This window comes from Chaetodon auriga, chromosome 3, assembly GCF_051107435.1.
Source record: "Chaetodon auriga isolate fChaAug3 chromosome 3, fChaAug3.hap1, whole genome shotgun sequence".
Taxonomy (NCBI): domain Eukaryota; kingdom Metazoa; phylum Chordata; class Actinopteri; order Chaetodontiformes; family Chaetodontidae; genus Chaetodon; species Chaetodon auriga.
In genome coordinates, this window is record NC_135076.1 from 13,624,965 (window position 1) to 13,644,780 (window position 19,816).

A 19,816-nucleotide genomic window follows, 5' to 3' on the forward strand; every position below is an offset into this window, starting at 1 on the left:
CATCATCAATGAGGACAGCCAGCTCCCGGGAAACTGAGGTGACAGCCTGACTGATGACCCTGAGGTTTCCTGCGTCGGCCATCAGACGGTCTCTCTGACAGGAAGCACGGACAGACAGCTTTACTGACGGTGCTTACTGTAGCTCATCAGACACACAGGCAACTCAGTGTCACAGAAAACTGTATTTTGTATAAAAAATGGATTTGCTAAAGGTTGGTTTTACTCTTCACTGATTCCTACCGTGACAAACTTGGTCAGGTCGAGCTGAGAGAGGAAAAGGCGTTCAGCCTCCTGCAGGATGTCGGCTGGCACGTCACACAGCTGCGTCTGAAGATCGTTCATGGCGTCCTCTCCCCCATCCACCGTCAGAAACTGTCCCAACATGCTCGAATTACACACCAAGTCCTTCAGCTGCATCTGAGCTCCAGCCAAAGAAACCTGCATGAGACAAAGTAGATGCCCCACTTTTACTTTTAACGTTTGGCTATGAGACAAATACAAATACATAAACTTGGTTCGTACCTGTAATTGTCACAGATAGAACCTTCTCTGTGCTATTTATCTATTTTAGCCTCATCATTTACCTCATACTTTTTTTTAACTTCTATTTAACCCAGCCAATAAGTTCAACAGTTCATAGTCATACTTTATTGGCATCTTTCTTCCTGTTTAACAAAAGCCAAATGCAGAGGGCTCCTGTGGATCTTTATTCTATAAATTAAATGCTTGTTATCCAAGGATTTACAACCAGCACCTCACCTGAAAATTGAGACGAGCCTTCAGCAGCTGGTCCACAGTCACGGGCGACAGGCTGCCATTGGTCAGGAGGAAGGTGGAGAATGTTTCATTGGCTCTCAGGTATTCTTCGATCGGTAGATCTACAGAGGAAACACAAACGTCAAGTTCTGCCCAGTGCAACAAAAACAACACACTTTATTACAAATAAAAACCCACAGTAGAACAACCACTGTGTCCTCATCCACATGCATAACACAAACAAACCTGTTACCCACTCATAGCAAAGCTTCTCCACAGTGCTACTCGAGGTCACAGACTCCTCAGGTCACCTTTAAGCAGGTAGCCAACCATCATTTGATTTGATGGGCTGGGTCACTTTACAAAGAGTACAGTATTTTTTCCTTATATAGTCCTAGGCTTTATATATATATTTCCTCCTCACATGTCTTTGGGGATTTCCAATGGACATCAGAATAGTTAAAAACACATCTTTTTGCTCGGCCCTGTGAAGTTTAAAGAAACCATTGAAATTCATTTCTGCCTCCTGAAAAGCTGTACCACTGATAAAACCTCATTTCTGGAGTTACAATAACTTCCTTGTAATACGTTCTTCACAGGATCAGTGGGTAAGGATTTTAGGATTTAGCAGGTGTCTGTAAAGCCATTTACGTGGGACCATGTTCCATGAAAAACCTTATTGAAGACCTGCTTTCATTCATCTCATTGTTTGTCTGGAGTAATCGTGTAATCTAATCTCCAGAGCAAGGAGATGCAAAACAGTCCCACCACGCTGCTTTCATAACAGCAGTAAATAGCCACATTGAGCTGGACACTTGATACCTGTTTAAAGCCATTCATACAGATCAGCTACAGGCTGCTACTGTAAGCTCTCAGATAAGTCTGGGAACAGTGCTGTCTCAAAAAAAGAAATTCTTAATGAATTCAATGCTTTTATTGTATTTCATGGTTTACAGAGACGTAATCCTGCTGTCATGACATGTCTTTCTTTGAATGGACGTTTGTTTTTTTGTTTAATAAAGAAAGAAGGCTGTATGAGTTATGTCATCAGTGCCATGACATTTGTAGAGTTATGTTTGTTGTCTCCACTGATTCAAACACTGAGATCATCTTGCCTTCCTGTATTTTACCACAGGATGACTTTGTTTGAACTGCACTAAAACTTCACTGACAAAAGCCAAGGGTTAGTCTTGGGTTTGGGTTTCTCCATATACATAATTCATTCCGATTCTTGGAAGTAACCTCAACTCAGTCATTACTGGCAGACAATGAAATGAAATTAACTTTCTGGTTGGTAATGCCCACCCAGAGGTTCACAATGAGAAACTCTAACAATTGTTTGTCTGCTGAAGGTGCCTGGAGAAAGTAAGCACCAGTGTGTTAAAGTGTCACTGTGTCAGACTGTTTGAGTATCTCTTCAGCTAGAGCAGAATCAAATAAGCTGTGGTACTTGGCCAGGCTCCAGGTCTCTCCCCCAGCCTACGGACACTCTCCATCAGGTCCTGAAAGCCTGACAATCCCCGGTTTCCACTGTAGGACAGAACAGTCTGGGCGTCGATGAAGAGACGAGACATTCTGCAGGAGAACAACAACAAGAGGAGTCTTTGGGATAAACACACGCAGTTAGGTTACATTTTACTATGGTGTGACAGACCTGTTACTTCACCAGTGAACAGCTCCTGTCCACAGACACTACTGACTGTGTTCGATGAAGTGCTACATGATGAAATGTCAGTTTTGTTGTTTCTTGCAGGAAACTGGTTGCTCTGATTCACAGCAGATATGGCTTTTTAACAGTCTCTGATATCAACTACATCACCAAACAACATGTAACTCTGACATAAGATCAGGCCATCCACTCATCACAGGGTTGCTGGTTTGATCCCTAACTCCTTCTGTCAACATGTGTCCTTGGGGAACACACTCAACCCCAATTGATTGGGGTTATACGCAAATGAAAACATAATAATGAATAATACATTCCATTTCTGCCAACAGATCCCCTAAATCCAACACACTGGTCTTTTAATTGCATCTGCACCTCTTATTAAAAATCTACTGTAAAATGTATGTCGCAGCATTGGAGCCTGTTCTACAGCTTTTTGATCCAATAAACAGAATTCAAAGTCCATTACATCAGACTGAAATTTGAATCAAAAACATGAATTTTACAACTCTGATTCTAAAACAGTTGGGATGCCGTATAAAACATAAATTAAAACAGAATGTGATCATTTGTTAATCCTTTCTGAAGTACATTCAATTCAAAATAGTACAAAGGCAACATGTTTAATATTTGACCTCATCAGCTTCATTGATTTTTGTTTTTATTTTGAATTTGATGCAGCATCATGTTTCAAACAAGTTGGGACGAGGGCAACAAAAGAGGAATGCTCCAGAAACACCTGTTTGGAACATTCCACAGGTAAACAGGTTGATTGGTAACAGGTGATAGTATCATGTTTGGGTATGAAAGGGGCATCCTGGAAAGGCTCAGTCATTCACAAGCGAGGATGGAGCGAGGTTCACTACTTTGTGAACACATGACTGTATAAAGGATGTTACATTTTATTATATTAATGACTGCATTCTGTTTTTAGTTACGTTTTACAGTGTCCCAACGTTTTTGGAATTGGGGTTGTTAAGGTAAAGATTCTCTGGTAAGTTCCATCACTCCAGACAGCTGCCCAGCTTTTACCTCCAGTCTACCTACATGGAGTTGTCAAAGTTGCCAACTTGGCCCACTGTCTCCCCTGGAGTCGGGCTGTGGAAGCAGGGGTTGTTGATGTTGCAGACAATGCCCTGAATCCAGGGCAAGGTGCCTGCTGATGGCAAGGCTTTGTTTGGAAAGTGACCTACATGCGAAGAAAAGGAAAAACAAAACACAAACAGTTGAGTAACAGGAGATTAGCCCGAGGCCTGAAACAATGAAATTACTGTCGTAGTGACCTGAAATAAAATCAGCAGACAGCAGACTGAACAATAATCGTAGCTTAACCAAGTAGCTGTTATCTAATCAAAATAGGTTTTTTGTACAACTGACATAAAATTACATTTATCCATATTAATATATTTCTTATCTTCAACCTGACGTGAGCTGCCTTTACATGCAAGACTGGCCTAAAGAAGTCAAAAGCAGGAAAGAAGAAGCATGTTCTCATGTAAGAAATGCATCAGAAAAAACATGAACAGAAAACATGAACAGTTTGCAAAGTTTTAATGTTCACAAAGTAAAATGTGCTGTATGTGCAGTGTCCACTCCCTGACTTAGAGTACAAGATAAAGCTACCGTGATGTAACTTTATATAGCACATACAATGCAGCTAGCCTTGGGTGTTGTGTCTTATAGTTATGTTGTGTTTTATTATACTATCATGTCATGCTATGTACCTTATGCTAATGAAATGCTTCTCAAAGGAGGTTAAGAACACAGCAGGTTAGGAAAACAAATGTGCGTGTGGCACAAGGATCACTCTCAGTGAGCTGATCCTCTTTAGCTGGTTGGCACAAAGCCATTTTTCAGACCTCGTAAGCGTGTCTGAAAACACACACATTACATAACATCACTCACATTGGCTCTGTTTGTAAGGAGGGTGTGAATGACGAACAGAGATGAGGATGAGGAAGAGGAAGAGCGGCCAGAGGAGCTCGATGATCAGTTGGATCTGCATAAAAGGAGAACATGGGAGCCGTTACGGTGCGTCAAATCATTTGCCCATTTAATGTCCAAGCTGCGTCTCATATCATGTTTTTCCTTGCAGATTGAACTATTGCACTACGTGAAAAGTTGGCCACCTTGTTCCTCCTGCGGTATGTGATGTTCTTCCACAGCAGGAGGGCGAGCTGCCTGAAAAACCCCATCACTCCCAACAGCTACCTGGCCATGATGCAAAGCTGGAAAACACAAAATGTGATGAGAAAACAACAGTTTGTTGGAGGATGGACGCCATGTGGCTGCTCTGTCCCCACTTTACTTACAGCTGGGGGGTATTAATCACATTTCATCATTTCTCCCTGTCTCGCTGCTTCCTGCCTCTCACAAAGAGCCACTTATCAATTTATTATTTCATCTACATTTAAAGAATGTAAAAGTTTAAAAAAAAAATATCACTGATGTTTTGTGTGCTGTTATTTAAAATATGGTGATTTGACCTCAGATGCAGACTGTGAATAAGCTATGATTACTGAGGACTGCAGTGAGAAACGGTTCCTGACCTTTCCCCGGCAGAGGACACAACTGTGGCTGAGGGTAGTTCAGTTCAATCCTCGGCAGTAAACATATTTGATTTTAACTTCTATTTCATGGTCTCCCCTTAGACAGAAATGTGCTGACGGAAGTTAAAAAAACATCTAACAATCTCTTTGTATTTATATTGTGAGGGAAGGTTGTCTTGTGTGCCTGCTGTGATCTGCTAAAGACAGTCAATCCCCTGCTTTATCCTGAAATCCTCCTGATCCTAACAGCTTACCTGTTTCATGCTGAGACCTCAAACACTTGCTTTTGCTCTGTGAATGCCTCCACAGCATAGTCTCTTCCTCATGTTTGCGCTGTGCAGATTACCTGAAGGTCTGGCTCATGATTTGTGCGAGGTTAAAAAGCAGTGGTTAAAGCTGAAACTACTTTTTCATTCATCAGTTTACATGTCAAGGCTTTGCAGATGTCAGTATATTCATAGGATGGTAGTCTGGTAACCGCTTCAACCTTTTGGTTTTCTATTTTGACCAGATATAATGGACGCATACAGCTGGAAAACACAAGTCCTTACCGGAGTGTAATATACCTGTCAGTTAACGTAGCAAGCAAATGGAATGATACATCTTACGATAGCTCACTTTAAATTATATAATGATGAATATATTATAAGATGTAAGGACTTGTTTTCTATTTTGACCAGGTATAGTGGACGCATACAGGAAAACACAAGTCCGGAAAGTAATATATCTGTCAGTTAAGGTGACAAGCTAATGCAATGGTACATCTTAAAATATCCCATTACATCATTTAAAATGAACGAAGGAAATGAAACGGGGAGTAAAAACTAACGGTAACTACGCACTAAAATAAAATAATACAATTTATTTAGCAGAGTTGGAACCATGTAAAGGCATTTAAGCATTTCATATGGGACGCAGCTTACGACGACAAAATGTGAGGTAAAAATAGAATTTAAATGCTATTATGAGCCATTGCAATCGTCTTCTCCACAGTTTGACTCGTGCATAACTGGTAGGTCCCATAAAGAAAATACTGAAGTAGCTAACAGTTAAGGGGGAAAGGTGGAGAACTCTAAGCTAACCTTAACTTACACTCGGATGTACCGTAGCTTCCTCTTCCTAGCATGTTACGAGATGCTGTTAGCGGTTAAAAAATACCTTTTCCAAACTAACACCTACAACGTAATGAGCTCCCAAGACTTGTTCATCTGTTGTTAATAATTACCTTTCTGTAATATAGGTGATAAAATCCTTTTCAGCGTATCGGACACATGAACGGCCGGTAGCTTGTCACTGACACTGCATTTCCCCACTGTTACAGCAGGTGTGAAAGGTACTAAGTCCCGCCTACAAGCGACGCTGATTGGTAAAAGTATATTCTAGGGGGCGTGAGTCATAGAAACCGGTAAACTATCTGATTGGTTTTTGTCTTTGTTTTGGGAACTGAACACAGCTGATTGGCCAGGCATTGACAGAGCCGTGTTACATACATGCTCACATAAGAACTGCACCTTAAGATAATATACACATCAGTAAAAGGAATTACTTTATTAGCACAAGCAACATTTGATTACATGATATACCTGTAACTAATTAAACGGCAGTAAAAATATTAATGACAACTGATGTACAATGATTCAATTATTTATTTTTAATAAGAACTGTGCTATTACCAACATTAGTATTCTTGAAAACAAAAATAGCAAAGGCAACACATTTATGGAGCAGTTCAATAGTAGTTCTAACTCAGATAGGCATGTAATTGTTTTTTAAATTACTGAATCTTATACACAGCCCGTAGTACAAAAGCAACTTTGCATCTGAAAATTATTCACGGATCACTGGCAGTCAATAAATAACATCAAGAAGATATCTTAGAGATCAATTTAATGAACATCCAAAACAGCAAATTCTTAAAAATATACACATCTCTCTATCAAATAAGGCAGTTATCTTTACTCGTGCGTGATATCTGCTTCTTGTCAGGCACAGTCAGGGAAAAACTGTATGAATGAACCAGAGCACTTGACTAAATAGCTCTCTCTGAAGTAGGTGACAGACACTGGTTGATATGCATGTGTACGTGAGGGACTGGAAGTACATCACAATGAAATTCAGAGACTCTTTGTCTTGATTCAATAACGTTTCCCCTGCAAGCACGTTCAGCTCAGGCACACTGGCAAAACACCAGGCTGGAAGACCAAAAACTCTGGAGTACAGTACACACAACACCATTCGCTGCCATGTAAAAGTTAATGAAGTCAAAAAAATATTCTGTTTATGAATTATTGCATCTCAGCTACTGCCTGCAATGTTAAATATCAGATAAATATAAATGGAGAGCTACCATCTATCCCTGACACTTTAAAATATGCTTTCATAATATTCCAATGTACTTTACACCTTAAAAATATATACCTAAACTAGCTTGTTGTATTCAGTGGTGTGCCAACAGCTTATGATATGCTGTATGATCAATTGCATAATATATTCTGAGTTTGGCAAAAGTTCATGTCGCTTCAACACTGCAGTATTTTTGTCTCAAAGAAATACTGGCTGCTCTTGTCCTGTTAAGAGTCGATACGTTGAGGCTGGCATGGTCTTCAAGTGAATCTGCCCAGGGAGAGAGAGAAATCAAAATTTTAACTGTGAGAGTATGTTATAATGCTGTGCGACTTTATTTATGACAAAATAAAATCCAATTGTGCACATAAGCATTGCATCCCGTCTTACCTCTCCGACAGCATTGGTCAGGATCTGGATGATCTTGTCGTGCGGTGTGGCGACGACGCTCTGCCCGTTGATTTCAATGATGCGGTGCCCAACGCGAATCCCTCCTCTCTCTGCTATACCGCCCCGCATCAGACTACAGATCTGCAACAGACATTTTTACATTTCGGGACAAAAAGATGTGTGAGCCACAGTTGAAAAGCACCTCAAAATGTGAGTAGGCAGAGCTTGTGTTAAGGTTTTTTGGTGAAAGAAGTGAAGAAATACTCAAGTCCAAACCTGACAGAAAATATGGCTGTTGACTTACAATGCCATCCTCCACGCTGAAGCCCAGCTGAAACTTAGGATCTGGCCTCCTGATAATCGCCATGGTGACTGGCGGGCAGTGGACGATGCTGAGCTTCACATACTTTTGGCTCTTTAAGTCCTGAGATAGAAACAAAATGTGAATAAGAACAACAGATGCAGACTGTTGTTTAGTTGGCATTCAAGTTTACATGGTCACTCTCACTGGCTGATGCCATGCAGTGCAACAATGTGATTAACTGCGGCGTCACAGATTACCGTAAAGTTGACTGACACATTCTCAAAACTTTAATAAACAGAATGAAAACTGCACCAAATGCTTTATAGAAGCTGATGGATACTGATGTCGGCCCTTTAAACACCAATGAACCCACTATCAAATCAGTACTTGTGTTGGTGCACTGACACTGCACAGACATACAGTGCCCCCTAGTGCATCCTGAGGATAGTACATTTGTACAAGATCAGCTGAGCAGACAGTGTTTACATTTTAGGTATGAAAACAGTTGTTGAAATCACTATGATTGTAAGTTAGCCCCCCGTGTTCCCTTCTTACCCGGATGATGTTCTGGCAGGTGGCGATCGGCAGACCCACCATGCTGGTGCTGTTGACGGACATGATGCGGTCACCGATGCTGAGCTCGCCACAGCGCTCAGCAGGACCTCCGTGAAGGAGGTTGGCCACCACCACTGTGGGCAGGATGGAGCCCCAGCCTGACTCCACCACCGCAAGACCCAAGATCTCTCCGGGAGCCTTGGTGATGATTACCTGAAAAACAGACACACAGCAATGAAAATGTTTTCATCTAGTGAACCAATGAATTCCATACAAAGCGAGTCGGCTTCGCAGATGCTTGATGGCCATGCACATGCATAACGGATAATTTGACCTTTAAACATGTCAGTCACCCCCGAGGGAAGGTGATTTTTGGTCTTGGGACCAGTACAGGGTCTACAATGTGGAATACTGAATGGGACGATGTGGAAAGTTGACTTATCTTTTCTATTAGACTGTTTTCAAAGTAAGAAAACATCTGACACTTTCAGATTATTGGGTGGTCTGTGCCTTTAAAATGAGTCAGGTACAGGCCAAGATGCTGTATGAGAGTAACAAATCTGCCAACCTCCTTGGCATGTTGATAATGATTTTGGTTGTGATACGCATTATGTGAGTGTGTTTGAGCAGAAATGACAGTCTGCTGATGCTGTTGTGTGTCTGTCTGTGTTGCTCTATAATACTTTGTTGGTATTGTATAAGATGTCATTGGATGCCCTTAATGACATCTTAATGACTTCTATTCATGGACACATTCTGCAACAAATGACTGAAAATAAAACAAGTATGTACGAATGACTCAAAAATAACAGAACAGCTGGAGTTTGTGTTAAGATCTGCAGCCACAATCACTGCTTACATCTCGGATGTTCTGGGAGTCAGAGAAGTGGGCCAGGTCTCCGTTGTAGAGCTCCTGAGTTTCCAGGTAGTTACTGTAATCGCCAGGCCTCAGGTCGCTGACCTTGATGCCGCTGGCCTGAAGAAACTGCTGGTAGGCCACTCCGAACGCCTGACCGATGGCCTGGGCTATGACCTGAGCCTGGATGGAGAGACAGGGTGGAGGAGAGAAAACTGACTCAGGTTTCCACATTGTTGTTAAAAGAAATATTCCTCCAACACTTTTTTTTACCCTCCATTTTTCTTTCCAATACACTCAACAGAACATCCAAAACATGAGAAGAGTTAAGCTGGGAAAAACTAGCAGCAGACATAGTGGTCTCATGGCCTTCAGTATCCCACAGCTAATTGGTTTCTAAAAAGAAACTCTTCCTCCTCCTATTCTGACTTGCCAACAGTGGGAAACTGGGACGACAGCCAGACTGTTTTTACATTCAGGAGGACTCGCGGGCTGTCTGGGGGGAGGAAACCAGGCCAAGCTGAAGCTGAAACTGTTGTCCAGTGAAAAACAGCACATTTAATCTAAGATACAACATTGAAAGGAGCAAAAGACACTTTAACTGAATTGTGAGCCCATTCGTGGGTTTTGCAGGTTAAAGAATATGGATGAAACGACACAATGAAACTGTTTCTTATCTTATAAACTATTGGAGTCCAACAGCTGCTGGGGTTCGAAATATGAGTGTTAATACGTGAAACGGCCATTATCCCATTTCACAAAAAAAAAATACGTGTTGTGCCAGTATAAGATCCTTCAGTTGACTAACTCACATCATCAGAGGAGAAGACGTGGCAGATCATTAAGCACTTCTTCTGAGGCCCGGAGGAGGATGAAGAGGGAGAGTCAGAGGTCGGGTCATCTTGCCCTTTGCGTTTCCTTCGTGCCATCAGGACCACAATATCACCAATGTCTGCAATGTAAGAGATCATCTGCAGAGCGTGATCCATCATGGCTTCCTGAGTCGAAACAAGACACGAGGGTGTTATTAATATTAGAAAGGGAGAGAAGACAGGAAGGTTTTAAGTGAAAAAGTAAATTTCAAACTAATACGAGATACAAAAAGTTAAATTAAAACTATGTGGCTCAAATTGTCAACAATATTATTTCTAATTGTTTAACTGAAACCACAACATAAAAGAGTGATGATTTTTATATCCATAAGTACGGTGCAATGAGGAGCAGCCAGCCATGCAAAGAGGGGGCTGACAGCACATGACCCACTTTGACTCGCCTGACAATTCATCCACACAGCGGAAGAAAATAGACTCTACTGTAACTGCAACATTACTGCAGAGCTCTCATATTAAATCACCATCCAGTTCTATATAAACGATTTTGCTGCGGGGGCTCAGCTCGAAGGTGACAATTTAAAAGCTGCTTTATGAAAGAAAAGTTCACTAAAGTGTGTCTTTACAACATAAATCAAACCCTATCTAGTTACAATGAGGGCATTTAAGTCATGCTCATGATGAGAGAGCAAGTAGGGATGCTTTGAATGAATAACATACACACTGCCAATGGCAGACATCTCAGCAGCACAGGGTACATACTGTACAGTATTTTAGTATTTTAACTACGCAAGCTTTCAATAACTCCTCCAATCAAACTTCTTTCTTTCTTTCTTTCTTTCTTTCTTTCTTTCTTCATAACACACACAGTGAAAATAGTCCCATGCTGTTAAGATAAAATTAAAGTTTACTCAACAACCTGAAAACCATCATCAGCATTTTTTGGCTAAAAACCAGACAACCTGTGGTAGTATCAACACTTCAGTGACGCAGTAGTAAAGTGTTAATAGTGACACTACGAATAGCACTGAAACCATTTTTGGTTTGAGAGCAAAACTTCAGTTTCAGTGCTACAAGGAAATGGTAAGGCAGATATAAATGTGGGGAGAAGAAAATAAACTATGGGGTGAAGACATTCACACGCCTTCCTCTGTGCAGCTAACAGAACATACCTGTGTGTCAGCAGTGAGCACTTTGATTCGCTGGGTTGAGATGAACAGATCCACCTCGGTCATTGGTTGAGTCTCTCCCTCCGGAGCCTGAAAGAAACACAGCTACGCTGACATCATGTGTATTTCTATCCTGATGACGACATCTCAACCAGCTCATAATAGAGCTATAACACACAGAAGGACGATGAAGCGACGTAGCACGCAGCCTTGATGTTACAGGCTGGTGCGCAGCGCTGTCCGCTGTGAACATCTCTTATTTGAGCTCACCTTAATGCGGTCCACAGCCTCCTGAGCCTGGGACATACGGGCGTTTGTAGACGGGTTCTTCTCTGATTTGAGCTGAGTGGAACCAAGGTACTTGGCACCGAATACTACTCCATCCAGCAGATCTTCAGGGTCACATGGGCCAGGCACTTAGGAGTAAAACACATTAACATTAAGACAATTCTTTTCTTTATAAAATCTCACACAGAAAACAAAAGAAAACCCAGCTGAGCTGAAGTGACTCACCGTCTTTATATGAAGGATGATCAGCACTCTGCAGTGACAGTGAAGAGAGAAATTAATGATCTGCCAGGACTGAACTGAATTAAAAGTCCAATAATAAATCAGTTGAGGAGAAATTTAAAGGATAATAATTCCCAAAATGGGCAATGATAACTTGTGATGGTCATCTGTCATTGATTTCATTTCAATTCAATTTTTCCATTTTGTCGAATGATTAATTGATTAAACAAAAAAAGCAACTAAAAGATGAATCAGCTGAAAACATCTGTTAGTTTCAATGAGAAACTTCTATTAAATACTGTCATTATTCAAACTTCAACATCTCTGATGATTCATCTAGTTTGCTTTAAGTCTAACCTTTGTGGAGTTTTCCTTTAAACTGACACAATTCTTTTTCATTCTACTTTAACCCACCTGCTCACTCTCTGCAGCAGCCTGCACTTCCTCTGGAGGCTCCTCGCCCAGCTTCATCCACACTGGCTCAGGATACTCGTCATCAGGCAGGGAGGCAAGAGAGTCATCTCTGTGCCGCTGCTGCTGACCATTCGAATAATGCCCCCAGAACCTTTGAGCGTCCTCCTGGCTGTAGGAAACTGACACTACAGCATCCACCTCTCCTCTGCGGGGCAGACAGGTGGGATGGGGGGTCGCACTGATCTCTGTGAACTGCAGCAGCCCCAGCAGGTCTCTCTGGTGGCTTTCAGAGAACAGCAGCCCTGTTGTTTCAGTGCTGTTGTCTGTTATTAGGGAAGGAGTGCACACTTGATGCTGGGCAGGGTGAGGTGGTGTCTGGAGGCTGGGATGAGGCTCTTCCCCCATCAGCTGGAGCTGGCTGAGCAGGCTGTGGATGCGGCTGTGGTCTTCATCACCTGATCTCCTATTAGCAAGCTCAACCTCCACTTCTCTGCTCTCCACATCACATATGGTTACCTCTTCCTGGTATTCCTCAGCACCTTGCACGCCCTCAACACTCACCCCTTCATCGTCTTCAACTGCTTCATCTTCTTTATCCTGGACTGGCTCTGAAATATTTCCCACGAGCTCCTGCTGGTTCACGTCGAGTGAAGCCAAGGTGGCACTCATATTCAAAGGTAGTAATACTGGCTCGCCCGGACTGGCCTTGTCCAGATTTTCAACAGAGGGAGGGAAGCTGGGGTCATCCAGATCTTCTGCTGAGCCCGCCTCACTAGAGGAGTCAGACCGCCAGTCCAACGGAGGAGGCTCGATCAGGTTGTAGGATTCCAGATCCTCTACCACTGAACGTGGCAGAGGTGCCACAGTCTGTCCGGTGTCAACGACAGAGGCTCCATCGACAGCAATGGTGGCAGAACACGAGGAGTCTGAGCGTGCAGAGGCTGACTGATCAGCAGGGCAGACGTCTGAGTCCATACTGAAAGAAAGCCCGTCAGACGAGATGTGACGTTACGGTGCAGCAGTTTCATTTAAGATGTCATCAGGAATTGGGTTCACTAGGTTTCTGACCACGTGAATGGCAAAACACATAATGGCTTTAATGTTGCTACACTGGTGAACCAGCACTATCTCCAGTCCAATCACACAGCCCCTCGTCCTCATTGCCCCATGACCATCAAGATAGAAGAGGCAGCCTGAAGCTCAAAGTACATGGACAACATGCATATGTGCAACTATCAAACAGACCCTCAGAGAACAGTCATTCAGCTGCCATTACATACTGTGTATGTCAATGAATCATAAAATCAACTGCCTGGGGAACGAGGCTGCTTGGGAAATCTGTTCCACCGTGGTGGAGATTAGAGCATACTAAACTTCATTTAAAAATTCGCAATTTTCCAAAGCAGTCTTAATTGATAAATATTACAGACGCCTCACAAGACTGAAGAGCAACTTTACAAATCAGACAGGTCTTCTGCTAAATTCGGCATCCAAATGATCCACAAAGAAACGCAAATTTTCATAAACAAGCTGTATCTGTATCTATCAATCGAGTATCTGTCCATACTCGATCAAACCACTAGCAGTAATATGCATTTCAGAGAAGAAAAATCCCCAAAAGCAAAAACAAAAGATTCATGAGACAGACAAGACAGACAAACACTGCGTGGAATGTAACGATAGCGTTAACGGTGAAGAGTCGTCCGTTATTCAGAAAAAGGTCGTATATGTGACTTTATTATGTTAATGTCTTGAACAGTAAAACTTAAAGTGGGCGAAGTGTTACTGGAAAACCCAAGAATCCAACAGTAACGTTATAACTTTTTCACTGCGGGTCGAATAACGTTACAGCTCAGTGTAGCTAACAGTTAGCTGATGAAACTAGCTCAATGCTAACTAGTTAGCTAATTACAAAACGCCGCATCTCAGAGGGAGCTTATTTAGGTGTCATTTCTGTGTGAAAGCACTGCGTTTTAAGATGTGAAAAAAGCAGCTCTCACCTGTTTTAGGTCTTTCTCGGTTTCTTTGTGCCCAGATACTCCTGAGGCTGCCAGGACGGAGAAGTTGACGTGGTTTGGGATTTGAGTCTTCTCCAAAACTTTGGCTTCGTATTATTCGTCATACTAAGAACAGCAGCACAGCTAAATATAACAAATTCACATAGTCTAAGGGTAAAAAAATCGCGCTATAAAATAGAGTTCTCCTTTCATTTCTGTAATGTTGTCGTCTAGACAGCTTTTACTCGCTGACTCTGTAGCTGTGCTGCGTTCACGTGCTCTTCTGGCGACACGGAGTCCTTACTGTGCGTTCAGACCAAAAGAGGCAAAAGAGGCAAGGACGCCCGAGGCTGCGCGAGAAACAGGACAGCTTCCAAAGCGGCAAAATATTTTAGCCGCTTTGGTCGCTCTTCACGTGACTGACGTCAAAGTTAAATCGCGCTAGTCATTTAAAGGAGCCGCAAAGCAGACTTCTTGACAGCGGCATAGTGCTGCTTGCTGTTGTTCACCTTCAGTTTAAAGCATGCCTAGTTGCATGGGAGGTTTTGTGTGTCATTAAATACAGAAGAAAAAAAAAATCTCTGAGCATGAACATAAATCAAAATCACCATCTAGTCACGAGCGGATTGACGTATTGAGGAGGAAGCAATTAATTAATTAATTAACACACACACACACACACACATTTGTGTTAATTAATTAACACACACACACACACACGCACACACACACGGGTGCAAATGCGCGCTCCTTACGTCTCAGCTGCAGCATCTCTGTGCACAATTACGCATGTGGTGTTGTCTGCTTGTCTTTCGTTTGGTGTCATACAAGTTCGTCAAGTTCGTGTGTGTGTGTGTGTGTGTGTGTGTGTGTGTGTGTGTGTGTGTGTGTGTGGCCAAAGAGTGTTCCTTTTTTGGAAGAACGGGGAAAATGGGGTGAGGCCGTTAGCGAATTAAATTAACTCCCGCTCATAATTGTTATTATTGTATCATCAATATGGTCTGCGACGACTATAAATATGCGCGTTTAACCCTCAAAATCATATCGACTCATCATGGATTTGGATGACATCGCTGTGATGTGTGCTGTGCCCGCACACAAGTGATCAATTTCTCGGCATCCATGACGGAACTAGGAAACAAAGTTACATGCGTTGTTCTTTGGGGCTCGCTCGAGCGAAGGACACCTCTACTCTGATTGGTTGCCGCCGGTTGCCGCTGAACCGCGTCATAGCTAATTACCATAAAGTTAACCGAATTTCAACTTTTCATCTGGTGCCGCTTTGGACGCTTTAGCCGCTTTGGACGCTCTAGACGCGCGGCTGACGGCGGCTACGCTTTGGCCGCTCAGGACGCCGGGCTCTCATTGAAAATGTATTAACTTCCGGCGTCCTTGCCTCTTTTGCCTCTTTTGCCTCTTTTGGTGTGAACGCACAGTTACTCTTCGCTGCGTTTGCACGCCTTACACACGACTTAACCACAGAATCTATGGAGTTTAACACATTTTCAAATGCTGAGTTACAAACAAACCTCGTATTTCATTGACAAGATATGTCTGGAACATTTCTGATTCTGATTTTATGATTTATAATTAAATGCAGCTGTATTTATAACTGTAATTAATGAAGATGAAAACATTCCAGGTGGTAAGCCTGCTCTTTCAGAATGAAAAAGGTTATCTGGGTCCCAGATAACAGATTCATTCTGAAAGAACGCAAACAATCAAACAGAATCTGGGATGAGTTTGATTAGTTGCTCAATCGGATATTTTCTCAATTACGATCCATCGGTCATCACTCGAAGACAACGGTTACACACGTCATGTAGAGTCTTTCAGACCTGCTCAATCAAACGTCATTCAGACAATCCAAGAGATGACAGACAATTCATTTTAAAAGTTCATTCGTTTATAAAGTCTAAAATAAATTTACATTAAAAGCAGGTTCTGACCAGTAGCACAGACTTTTTTCATACACAGTAAGACTTAATTAGTGTTGTCTGTGGGCAAACAATGCAAGACTGAAATTGGGTGTACTGAGTGTGTATTCAAGGCAACAATTTAACATTCTTTGCTCAGTGTCTTTGCATTCTTCTTAAAATAATCACACAGCTTTAATTTCTAAACGCAACCATGATCATCCCTGTTTCAGCTAGTTGTGCATTAACCTTCTTGGGCGATTGACTGAGCAGGTAGAGGTTTAGTGTCCCTTTGTGTCCTGTCAGGTACAGGTAAAAAATCACACTTTGCATACTGACTAAGACGGATGCACACTGTAAGGAGACTTGTACTCTTCAGGCAAACAGTTGTCATCTCAGCTAAAGTTGTATTTCGGAACTGCAATAAAACTCTTAGTCTCAGAGAACAAAAAAGTAGGAGGCATTATTTGCTGAATAGAAAGAAGATTTACCCCAAGAGCTGCCTCTACTTAAATATGTATTTCGGACTTTCTTGTTCTTGTTCTTCTGCTTTCTGAAAACCGCTCCACTTTGCTAACATGCCATGTACAGAAAATACTTTCATCTGCATGTAATGGCACATAAATTCTCAAGAGATTTCACATTTGTGCGACTGTGATGCTGCAGCAGTTTGCTGAGAAATTAAGAGCTAAGTAAAAGAACACTTGATTGATTGATCTTGTCATCAAATACTGCCTGTTACTATCTGAGGATTGAAGTGTCCAAAGGTTTCAAAATCCAAGATGTTTCACCACTTCTTCCAAAGGCTTTCAGTCACATCTGATTCATCACTTCAATGATTAGCTAGAAGACTTCTACATTTTACCCACTAAAAAAACTGAAATGAATCTCCACAGACAGTCTGACTGAAGTCTGATCACATTAAAGATCTGCTACACATCCTTTCACTTGGCATTTTCCACCATTAAAAATCACTCGCTCCGTCATCATAGATTATGTTCTATTCCTCACTGTGAAGTGAAGACTATGTGCTGTCTGTCGCGTCGCTGTCTCCTGCACTCATCTGGATCAAACCAATCAGGGATGAGGTGGTACCCATCAGCCCCACCAGCCAGTTTGGGAATCGTCCTGCCCACAGGAAGCCCGGTGGCATCCAATGAATGGCATTACTGAGGTCAGCCATGCCGCTGAGGACAGAGAGAGCCTCCCCTTGCATCTGTCTGCGGAGCTGAGAGCGACTGCAGGAGAAACACACGCTGGTTTATCAGGACATGCAGTTCTCCATTACAGAACAACGTCTCACAGAGCGAGAATCTCTCTGTGCATGAACTGCAAAGAAAACACAGCACAGCACCTGATGCCACCTCCGTCCCTCTCGCGTCTCTTCAGCTTCTTCTTCAGTATTAACAGAACTCGAAGTGATCTAAGGAGCAAAAGATTCACAGGACACTTCAACTCCATCAGCACGTAAAGCAAGTGACTGTCAGTGTTTGGTCCTGCAGAGTGTCTCATGAGTTATTCTGTTAACTTTTAAACATGATCCGCTTTTTCAAGTGAGGATTTGATGGAAAAAATAGAGGATGTAAGAAAATAAACGGTTAAAATGAATCCACTTTCGATGTATTTTGACTGATTTGAGGTAAGGACAAACAAAAATACAATTTATTTAATTTGCTTAAAGGATAAGGCTGCCATTATTCTACATTATTCTTACGGTCTTACACACATTTGAATCATCCAGTGACATTTGTCACTGTGGCACAGACCTGAGTATTCCCAGCAGTAGCGAGGTTCCCCACAGCGCTGTGCACAACAGCCACCACTTATCAGACTTCACTTTGATGAGCTCGGCGTCAGCAGCCCATGCAATGTGTTCACAGGGGTAGTACAGCTGGTCGGCTATGTTGGTCAGCACCGATATCCAGCGCACGCCTGCGTCTTCCTCCTGTGAACGACAGCACAGACTGAAACTGGACTGATGCATCACTACACCATGTCTTTTCCACAACTCATTTTCATAACTAGGGTTGAGCAGAGTTGCTGTTGTGTGGCTCACCCCAGCTCCCATCCCATAGCTGTGGGAGTAAGCCAGCATGGACAGGTCATCAAACAGCCTCAGCACCGTCCGGCAGTGGCTGAGCTGAGCAGAAAACAGCAGCAGACTTTTCCCGAGCCGCTGGGATGAAACGTCTGTTTCCGCCTTCTGGGAAAGAACTCCTCCAACCAGCTGGGAGCCATAACAGACCGTCCTGATCTGAGCAGACAGACAGAGGAAGAAAAGCGTGGTGGTGCTTTAAGATGTTTAATGTTAATGTACAACCGCAGAACTGATGGACTGTAAAGTGAGAATTTTCCTTCACAAAGCAGCAACTCGGAATGTGACTTTATTTCACATTCATTACTGATTCATGAAGGTCTCATTTTAGAAAAAAAAAAGACCTAAAGCATAAATTACTTATCAAACTAGATGCTGACTAACATTCCCGAGTGACTAGTGATTAACAGACAATTTGGTTAAAAGTCTTAATGCAGTCTTTTCAACGTTTCTGAAGTAATGTCACACAGCACACTGATGCAGGAATAAGAAAGCAGAATATTTACAGGACTAGTATGTAATCTTTACATTTCAGCACCCCTCTCTTATGAGCGCCGCTTTACTAAGGCTTGACAGTGGAGGAGCTGTAGCTCAATGCAGCTGGCATGAGGCCATGCTGAAACTAAAAGCTAAACGTTCACTGAAGCCGGAACATAGAAAGTACAGGAGTACTTACAACTTTATCTCTTCCTCTGTATGTCTCGAGCACTCGTACCAGAGCCTCCACAGACTGCTGCATGTCCGCCAGCTGACCAAACACTCACAACAACACAAGTCCTCAGCTGGACTTTGAAACAGGAAGTACCTCAGACTCAAGTAGACAATCACCGATTCAATGGAACTTCTTCTTCTTCTTCTTCTTCTTCTTCTTCTTCTTCTTCTTCTTCTTCTTCTTCTTCTTCTTCTTCTTCTTCTTCTTCTTCATTGCTGCCCTCCTCTGTTTGCTAACGTAACAACAAACAGTAAACGTATTATAGAAAATAACGCTTGCTGATTTGTCTAACATAAGACATGGAATTTTTCTTCACAAATCAATATTTAGTAATTAAAAAAAAACAAAAAATAAAAAGTTTCTCCAGGTTGTGAAAAATTTTTTTATAACTTGGTTTCTTTACTCTGATGTTTTCCTACCAGAAGGTTTAGGTGAGTGTCTCCTACATATTCATAACAAAATATATAAAAAATCACTTAGATTTATTTTTTAAATGTACACATGTATCTCAGTTAACCCTGATAATGTAAATATTTTTACTTTTTCAATGTTAGTTCCATACATGAAAAAAACCTAATTTGGAAATTTCTTGTCTATAACTAAACTTCTTTAAAAAACAAGTCTTACATTCATTTTTAATTCATTTCTGGTCCATCAAACCTGACTGTTGTGGCCTGACTCACCAGAGTCTGACCTTTAAACCTCTCCTCCTTCATTTGACCCAAAAGCATTAGGGGAAAGCCTGAGTGCATGG

The 19,816-nt window shown here is 42.1% G+C and overlaps 3 protein-coding genes across 6 annotated transcripts in view; all 3 read right to left on the bottom strand.

The window, feature by feature from the left end:
- abca7 (ATP-binding cassette, sub-family A (ABC1), member 7) overlaps window positions 1–6,274 on the bottom strand; it is a 28,712-nt gene extending 22,438 nt beyond the window's left edge. For 2 of the 4 annotated variants that reach the window (XM_076725075.1, XM_076725065.1), the window contains exons 1-8: window positions 6,197–6,274; window positions 4,552–4,650; window positions 4,328–4,421; window positions 3,470–3,611; window positions 2,207–2,331; window positions 760–878; window positions 241–438; window positions 2–94 (exon numbers count right to left, since the gene is read on the bottom strand). In XM_076725075.1, the coding sequence (XP_076581190.1) occupies window positions 2–94; window positions 241–438; window positions 760–878; window positions 2,207–2,331; window positions 3,470–3,611; window positions 4,328–4,421; window positions 4,552–4,617 (837 nt within the window). In that variant the 5' untranslated portion in view covers window positions 4,618–4,650; window positions 6,197–6,274. Of the gene's footprint in view, window position 1; window positions 95–240; window positions 439–759; window positions 879–2,206; window positions 2,332–3,454; window positions 3,612–4,327; window positions 4,422–4,551; window positions 4,651–6,196 lie in introns of those variants that run through there. The other 2 variants (XM_076725083.1, XM_076725091.1) reach the window with 2 other exon arrangements.
- A 216-nt stretch (window positions 6,275–6,490) lies between these two features.
- On the bottom strand, window positions 6,491–14,639 carry LOC143318678 (amyloid-beta A4 precursor protein-binding family A member 3). The gene is made up of 11 exons (XM_076727135.1): window positions 14,343–14,639; window positions 12,343–13,318; window positions 11,932–11,959; window positions 11,689–11,834; window positions 11,422–11,508; window positions 10,232–10,417; window positions 9,423–9,602; window positions 8,564–8,776; window positions 8,009–8,128; window positions 7,705–7,845; window positions 6,491–7,584 (listed from the first exon to the last, which is right to left on the bottom strand). Exons 2-11 carry the CDS (start codon window positions 13,315–13,317, stop codon window positions 7,513–7,515), a joined length of 2,148 nt encoding a protein of 715 aa, XP_076583250.1. The 5' UTR covers window position 13,318; window positions 14,343–14,639; the 3' UTR covers window positions 6,491–7,512.
- A 1,724-nt stretch (window positions 14,640–16,363) lies between these two features.
- On the bottom strand, window positions 16,364–19,231 carry pex11g (peroxisomal biogenesis factor 11 gamma). The gene is made up of 5 exons (XM_076726238.1): window positions 19,027–19,231; window positions 18,312–18,509; window positions 18,022–18,200; window positions 17,610–17,678; window positions 16,364–17,493 (listed from the first exon to the last, which is right to left on the bottom strand). Exons 1-5 carry the CDS (start codon window positions 19,087–19,089, stop codon window positions 17,280–17,282), a joined length of 723 nt encoding a protein of 240 aa, XP_076582353.1. The 5' UTR covers window positions 19,090–19,231; the 3' UTR covers window positions 16,364–17,279.
- Between the last annotated feature and the right edge of the window lie 585 nt (window positions 19,232–19,816).

Bases quoted from the DNA above. Each gene is read 5' to 3' on its own strand.
- LOC143318678 (XM_076727135.1), bottom strand. From the start codon at position 13,317: ATGGACTCAGACGTCTGCCCTGCTGATCAGTCAGCCTCTGCACGCTCA. The intron at 11,835-11,931 runs GTGAGTCACTTC...TTTACTCCTAAG, and splicing joins TCATCCTTCATATAAAGACG to TGCCTGGCCCATGTGACCCT. The intron at 9,603-10,231 runs GTGAGTTAGTCA...CTCTCCATCCAG, and splicing joins ACGTCTTCTCCTCTGATGAT to GCTCAGGTCATAGCCCAGGC.
- pex11g (XM_076726238.1), bottom strand. From the start codon at position 19,089: ATGCAGCAGTCTGTGGAGGCTCTGGTACGAGTGCTCGAGACATACAGA. The intron at 18,510-19,026 runs GTAAGTACTCCT...CTGTCTGCTCAG, and splicing joins ACAGAGGAAGAGATAAAGTT to ATCAGGACGGTCTGTTATGG. The intron at 18,201-18,311 runs GTGAGCCACACA...TGTCGTTCACAG, and splicing joins GCTATGGGATGGGAGCTGGG to GAGGAAGACGCAGGCGTGCG.